The sequence below is a fragment of the Halyomorpha halys genome, unplaced genomic scaffold (genome assembly GCF_000696795.3).
Source record: "Halyomorpha halys isolate HHAL.00 unplaced genomic scaffold, Hhal_1.1 Scaffold81.1, whole genome shotgun sequence".
Classification (NCBI taxonomy): Eukaryota; Metazoa; Arthropoda; class Insecta; order Hemiptera; family Pentatomidae; genus Halyomorpha; species Halyomorpha halys.
The window spans coordinates 621,419-630,016 of record NW_027115240.1 but is presented as its reverse complement, the minus strand read 5'-3'; the positions used below and the strand labels follow the sequence as shown (position 1 = coordinate 630,016).

Here is an 8,598-nt window from a genome sequence, read left to right as displayed (position 1 = left end):
TATATCATCAAGTGTTGCAGCCAAAATCCTTCATTGGTTGTAGTGGTATATATGCTAAACTTAAATTTAGCAGCTTAGCAACAATAAATTTTGTTTATTTATATAATGACATAATTAACTGTTTCTTAAAAGACTAGGTTGATTTTCCCAAACTCATATAAACATTTCAAAAGGTTCCTGTGGTTAATTTTTTATTGTCCAGTATTATTTTTTCACTCGGGTCATCAACTGTAGCCTTCTAAATGTTTACATTATTACTTCGATCATTGTACTATCTAAATATCCTCTGTATTCCATATTAATAAAACATTAAATGGATGTATTTATGTTAATTACATATTATGACATAAAGAAGTCTTTATTTCTCTCTTTACTTTTTAGAACTGCATGTATTATTAGGAACACCATTCTAAAATGTCTAGCATTAGTCTGTTTATAGGAATATGTGTTAAAGTATAATAATATAAATAATATAAATAACATGGATGGTAAAGTTCTATCAATCTTTGTATTAATTGTAAACCTGATTTAAGAAACTAAAAAAAAAAATGAAAATAACAACCATTTAAAAATAAACATAAATTGTGTTCAATTCATCATCTTATTATTCATTTTAGTAACAATAAACCCATTATTAATTTTTACAGATATTTATATTTAGTTATAAACCACCTTCATATAAACCACTTCAGGTGTATTTGGCTACGTCTCTGATGAACCAAGGAGACACAGTTACAATGTTCAGAATCCCAATGAATTTTTTTATTCTAATTAAATGATAAATAATGCTTAGTTGACCACCATGCATCACTAATACAAACTATCATCATGATTGGAAACTTTTCCTTATACTATACAGGACTAATATTACCACATATTGTTCATAGAATTATTCCTAAATACTTTTATACAACACCAAATAACATGAATATATCTTTCTTAAGTGTATCATCAAAATTTACAAAGATTTTTCTACTTGCATTAATTAAATATACGATGGCTTCAAACATTAAATGAAAAACTCTATACAAGTATACTGCATCCAACATATGCACCAAAATGTGGTGGTACCAGGTGAATTCCATATGAGTACCAGTAGGGTGGAATCTTGTGGGCAATAAACCCATTCTTTCAAAGGAACAATTGAATGAGATTATCGAAAAAGCTTAGAACTATTGGCTGAATAAAGACATAGATTTGTCCAGAATAACTCATCCAGTCCTATATTTATAAAAATAAGTTCTCTTTGTGCTATGGAATCATATTTAAATATGAAAACTCCAATAGCAAAAACCTGGCTAGTTTCCCAAATTAGGTTACCATACTACCAATCCATATCAAGAATTTGCTTTGACGAAAAAGTAATATCATCAGATGATAGTTCCTCACTTTGCAAAACAAGAAATGATACGATGGTCCATTTTTTAAACTACAGTCCTATATTAAATGAAATCAGAAAATTGTTGGGCAGCTCATGATTATTGAACTATAGGAATATTTCTCCCAATGACTGAAACTGAGAGAGTTGCTATTAGGATGAAGAGAGAGGCTTGAGAAGGAATCTTTAGGAAAGTTGTGTAATCAAATTTGGGAAAAGTCTTTTGAACTTGTTATTCTGTTTTATTTCATTATTTTGAATGGTTACAAAAGTAATTACGTTCTTTTTATCATTATCATTTTGTTAGTGAACTTGAATTTTATAAAAAACTCAAATTAATAATTTGAAAGTCAATACCTTGCTTATAGTAAGCAATAAAATTTATTATTATTATGATTAAATTAATTAAAACTAAAGTAAAATGGTAAAACTATTTGTATTTATTAATGAAAAATAAAAAGAAATTGATGCTTTTATACTTAACAATGTTAAAAAGTTCCTAATTTAGTTTTCTATAAATACTTCCACTTACATTGATTCTGAAATTTAACTGTCTTTTATTTCACTAAGCACTTTTCTTATATATATCAAAAAGATATATCATAATACAATAGTACAAATTATAGTTTATAAAATATTATTTCTTATTCCGCATGGCTAGTGCATAAACAGTTCTCTAGTTGTGCATGACCCTAGATGAAAGTAAATTTTCCTTCATAATAGTTTTTAAAAAATAATTGTTAAGTTAGTAAGTATTAAAATAGATTAATTTTTTACTTCACTATTTTCTTTAATGTAATGCTTACTACATTATTTTATGATTGTAAAATATATTGTAATTATCCATAACCAAGTCAAGTATTTCAACTATATTTCAATGGATATTAAAGCATATTTATATTTTTTGTAGGTACAAGCCATAATAGATCAACACCATGATGTGAAAACTGCTACAAAAGTGAGATTTCAAGAACCTTCTGCTAATGGTGGTGGAGAATCTGGAGTCACTGAAAAAGAACAAACTGCTGTAATTAATAATAAATTATATAAATCAATAAATACTACATGACATAAATTTTTCAGTAATTTATATTGTTGGAATAAAAATACTAAAACTTTTAGCTGTTTGAAAATTCTTCAAAAAAAAAAAAAATTCTTCAGTATAATAATTATGAGGTTGATCCTTTTATTTCAATATTTTTATTATTTTATATCATATAAGCAACCTTTTGGCCACCCAGACCATTATTAAGGTTAATCTGCCAACTACATTCTTAATTAAATATTACTCTTTATATCAAATAAAAAACCCCTTATCAATTCTAAATACTATACCTAACAACTTGTGCCAAATATCCTTTTAAAAACCAAGACTCATATTAAACATCTTAAATTCTTGCAGGGTATAATCCTCAAGTCCTTTAATGTTAAAAATATTTTTAAAATTATGAATAAAAAATAGGAAGATTATGGATATTGTTAACATTCAATATCTCATGTTTATTTACACACCATTGATGCTCCACTGGTGGGGATCATCCACTCCTATGGTGGCCTTACTATTGTAATCTGAGGACTCAACCACTTGCTGAATATTTTTTCCCCACAAAGACTGAAGGCTCATACCTCTGTTTGTGGCAACCAGTTTTGTTGTATATTATAGTTCATCCCTTAATGAAAGCAGCAGGCTGTTAGTGGTCGATATTCATCCCTTAGACACTACCATTAAATTGTCTCAATTCTTTCTCGCAATGATTTCTATCCTGAACATGCCTAGTTGAGGCCTTTTATGAAATATACAATAAGAGCATCATAGTCAATAATATAAACAGATTTATCAACTTCTGTCCCAACTATTTCTTTGAACAACCTTGTTGAAGACCTGCAATGTGGGTCGAAACATCATCCTTTAAGAAATAGTCCTTAATAGTTAATAAAATATCAAATTTTTTTTCTTTAGCTGCCTCTACCATCTTCCTCCACCTTTGTCTACCTTGGGTGAAGGGTTTCCAGTTTATTAGGTAGTATGTAGAGATGACTGGTAGACCAAATTGCAGGATGCTTTGTCTCTCCAAAAGTTTTAGAAGTGCCAGGACAGAAGGAGACTCAAATGGTTGCCAGAAAAAAACAAATGACTCAAAAAATCATCTTGAAAAATTCCTCTACTGAAGAGTATCTGGTCCTTATGACTGTCCCGCATAAGGCATATTCAGGACCACTTTCCATATCTTTGTAAGATGTTCTACAAAATCAATTACAGTCTTATCTACTGTCAGATTGTCAGTATCTATCATATCTACAGATAGATTGCCAGACTTTCCAGTCAAAACCAGTCAGGCTTTTGTAAAGAGAAGATGGTGCAGTGAAAAACACTAATAAGAAAAACTTATTTTATATATGAAAACATTTATTTCTATTATGGTTATCTTTTTTTTTTACTTACTCTTGAAACAGATCCAATATTAGGGCCAAAATGTTGCCATAAATAAAAGAAAAGTTTCACTTATTAGTTTTCTTCATTCCACTGACTGTACTTCCAATAATCTTCTCTGTATATTAAGTCTATTGTCAACAATAAATATATTATTATGCACCTAGTTTTAAATGGTGAAATTAAAAATTTATTAAGAAATACAAATTTCGTGAAAACATTGTATAACAATTAGTTTCTTATTGTGGCACTGCTTAATGCAATTCGTGGAAAGAAATAAAGAGAGCTTAATAGTGGGAACAGCAAACATCCTGCACAGTATTCACTGGTCTCTCTTAGGCGAGAAAGTCAAAGGTTCTGTAGAAAATTTAGAAACTTCTCACATCATCAGCATTAATAGTATACAGCTTATTTCAAATCATTGATATACTTTTTTTTTTTATTAATTTTAAGTTATTAGAAATTTTAGCTTTCGTTGATATTAACTTTTTAAAAATAGGTTGAGGCAAAAGAAGAAGAAGCCAAGAATGAGGGTGAGACTGTTTCATGTAGCAACAAGACAGTACCAGCCTGTACAACTGTCTCTTCTGAAAAAACACCTGTTACTCCGTTAGTAACATCTCCTTTTATATAATTTAATTTTTTTTTTACTAAGACATTCAAATGGCTGATTCCTTTGTATAGGTATAATTTTTATTTGTATTTATTATACCAAAAATAATAATAAGATCATTTTTATATTACTTTAAAAATTATATTGTTTAAAATGTTTATTTGAGTTTCTTAAAAGACTTGCAAATTATAGGTTATTTTTATGATAATTTCATGGTCTCAGTTTAGATTTAGATGAATAAATATGATGACGTAAGTCATAATTTATTCTGATTTGAAAAAAATATTTCATGAATGAAATATCATCTAATGAAAATTGAAAAATCTTACTGTTTTTTAAAGAACTAACAAAATTTTATTATTCTACTTCATCATTTTTATTTATTATATATTTATTTGGAGATAGATTTCAAAATATGTTTTTTTTTATTTTAAAGTTCACTATTGTTCTTTAGGCAGTTCATTACAATAATAGTTTCAATCAAGCCTTGCATAAATGAGATCAAATGAATAAAATACAATTAAATCAAATTTTTTTTATTGAATGTATGTATTCATTATCACCATAAATAAGAATTTTTTTCCGTAAATCATTTGAAATTTCATCTAAAAAGATAAGTAGAAAATGAGCATTCATACATTATTACATTAGTGTACTTTTTTATCTGAAAATATTTTTATAGAAGTGATTTAGTGTTATTTTATTTAGGGTGATTTTTTATGATATGAGAAAGATTATTATAACAGATCTTAAATTTCAGGGATGAAGGAAATGTACGAAGGATGCACACTGCAGTGAAACTCAATGAGGTCATAGTGAATAAATCGCATGATGCCCAACTTGTTATTCTCAACCTTCCTGGACCACCAAAGGACACTTCAGTTGAAAGAGAAGCAAACTGTATCCTTTTTTTAAAATATTTTGATTGATTCAAGTGTTATTTTTCACAGAACTATGACTATAACTTTCTTCAGCTCTGACAATGACCAAATCTAGTTAGGAATAGGCGATAGTGAATAGTTGGCCACTATCGATAGTCCGATACTAACATTGAAAACTATCTCATAATTCATATAATAGATAGTATCAATAATTCAGTAAGTTTCCCTTTATCTATCTCCCTCCCCCCCCCCTTGACACCAAATAAAATGGTAGAAACAACATTTAATTTTAATCATAGCTTAATACTAGTTATTTATTTTTATTTTAAGGCACCTAACTGCAAAAATAATTTTAACCTTTCATTTTTGTTAAATTTCGTTTACTTATTAGTATTTCTTATTCAAATAATTTTATTTATTATATATTAATAATATATATCAAATAATATTATTTTAAGTTTTCTCGGGGGGCCAAGCATGTACTTGGAGGTGGGGAGAACAAGGCTTCTTCTGGAGACACCTATGTATGGTACACCCATCCTGTTTCCTCCTTCCTTAAAAAAAAATATGTTACATTATTAATATAAAATAAACATCCTACATTGCTGGTGTTTACTATTTGAACTTTGATAACTTATTTCCATTAACTAGACACAAAACTAAACTCACTCTTAAGTGACCCTGAACTGAAAAAGAAAACTGATTTAAAAAGAGGAGGGAAAAAAAATTATATTTATTTCTATAAATGTCATTAAAAAAAAGAGAAGATAAAACAAAGTTGATAAATAGAATTGTTTGAATTAGTTGGAAGAAAAATGGTATGGTGCGAAAAAAAATATTTATGTCATTTGATTTCCAAAACTGCAATTCCCAGAATTCAATTTACTATTATTACAATAAATTATGATAGAACTGAGTTGACATCATTGTACACTTTATGATTAATTAAAAAATATGTATAAGAGGTAAAGATAGCATTACAATTCTATGATTTTTTTTTTTCATTGACACAAATGCAGGGGAAGAAATCACTGTAAGAATGTAATTTGAGATTAATTGGTCTTTAAGGAGGAATACAAACGTTTGATAATTTTGAACTATCAATATATTGATAGCACTTTCAACTGGTGTCCATCACTATATTTAGTCCAATATAAACTTTTATATATAAATTTTTTTTTTTTGTTTTTTTTATATCAACGTATTATCATACTTCAGACAATTTGGAAAACAATGTAACTTTTTTCTGTTACTATTGGTAAAAAATATACATTTTAATTGAAAAATAAATTTGTATATTTAACACCATGATTGTTACTTTGACCCTTGGCTCTTAAGTAGTTTTATTCTAGTACTCAAATCCTATTAATACAAATTATATAGATACATATTGAAAAGTAAGAGTTATAATTCTAAATATTGAAAGGAATTTTAGAGTTATGCAACTTTTATTTCAAGGTGAGAACTATTACTTTAAGTATTATATCTTATGGTTCTTTTTTACTGTTCCATAATTATTTGTTTTGTTTTTCTGTGATAATTCTGACTTCTAAACAAATGAAAGTTAAATTTATACCAATATTTTAAACCAATTGTAGTAGATCATAAGTTACCTCTTAAACATTTACTATCCTTAACCTCTCAAAATTAGATATGGAGTTCTTAGAAGTGTTAACAGAAGGACTGGAAAGAGTTCTAATGGTTCGAGGAGGAGGCAGGGAAGTTATAACAATCTACTCATGAACTCATTGTTTTTCAAGAGTTGTGCAACCTGCTTTGTGCTTTTATGTAAAAAAGCGATTATCAAGTTTATATAAGTTACTAGCATATAATATTTTTAAAACTCTTTATTGTAAGCAAATGAAATAGTAGACAGACTTTTCAAAGTATATATTTAAGAAATTTAAATCAAATTTTACAACACATCTCTCATACATATAAATATATTTGGTAAACTAAATCCAAACCATCTTAAAATACTTATAAATACCAAGGTAATCTTAACAATTATTACAGTAAAAATCATCACTATATCAAGCGTTACTAAAATAAGATTATTACATTTTCTCTACTAAAATAGGATCAAAATCTACCTATGGGAGAAAATAAAAAACTAAGCTCTGAGGTTATTTATACTGCCTTTGTGTTGTGTGACCCATTTGACATAATGGTCTCCTACTACATTTTTAATCTGTAATTAAATATCTAAAAAAAAAAAATAGAAAAAATAATTATCCATTATTTTAAAATCACCTATTAATTATTTCATTTTAAATCAAGGGTAATGCCATTTTTAAAGTTCACAAAATATAAGTTGTGTAACTAATCATAAAAATATGTGACAAAAGTAAGACTAAGATATAATGTAATGATTTTTGTTCTAAAATATCAACTATAATTTTATTTTAAAGTTGTTAACTACTTTTATAAAATTAAGCACTGATAATCTTTAGAGAATTATTTGTTCTTCTACATATTTCTAAATTGTAGTATTACAAATATTGATTTTGTTGACTATTGTTATTGGAACAATAATTTAAATAGTCGTAAAAACATTATTTACTTTTCATTATTATCTTTAGATATTTCTTTCAATTCTAAAGTTCAAGATTTGAAAAAAATAAAAAAAAAATATATAAAAAAATAAAACATTGTGTGCCTACACTTAAAAATATTTGTGTTCATATTTCTAAATTTAAGTAAATAGTTCAACACACTGATTATCTTAGATTTTTATTCAAGGTAATAAAGAATAATGTACTGATAGTTTTCCTTGTTTTAAATTAATTTTTTTAATGCACATCAGTCATAAATAATTTTAAATTTGCTTTAATTTTTTATTTATTTTATTTTTTTTTTTTTTTATGATTATATTTTTATATAGTCAAAATCATCACAATTTTCAACCATTAAAGACAAAAATTACTTTCATATTAATAAGAATTTAAGCAATTCTCTGTATTATTTTATTGATGCGATGTTGATAAAATGACAATGCCCTTCATTATACATCAATTTTAGTTTAAATTAAAATAGAATAAATATTTGATATAGGAATTTTAAAAAGATTTAATAATTTATCAAATATGGGCAACGTTTTTTGCCACCACTAGTCAATTAGCTAAGGTAAGACTTGTTAAAGTTTAGTAGGTTTTTCCATCCACTAATAAAGTGTATATAAATGTTTGTGTAAATCTCGAACAACACCAGCCTCGATAATTAGAAATTTATATAAACTCATTCATTAGATATTAACCTTGTAATACTTCGTTAAATCTGCAAGTGCTTTCTTTAA

At 26.6% G+C, this 8,598-nt stretch overlaps 1 protein-coding gene across 1 annotated transcript in view; it reads left to right on the top strand.

Annotated features, from left to right (window-relative positions):
- The window catches only part of kcc (solute carrier family 12 member kcc), a gene marked incomplete in the record, with an annotated part of 694,499 nt that extends 685,901 nt beyond the window's left edge, over positions 1-8,598 (top strand). Inside the window, 4 exon segments of the mRNA XM_067052308.1 lie at positions 2,289-2,405; positions 4,309-4,418; positions 5,183-5,322; positions 6,955-8,598. Coding sequence (XP_066908409.1) covers positions 2,289-2,405; positions 4,309-4,418; positions 5,183-5,322; positions 6,955-7,046 — 459 coding nt within the window.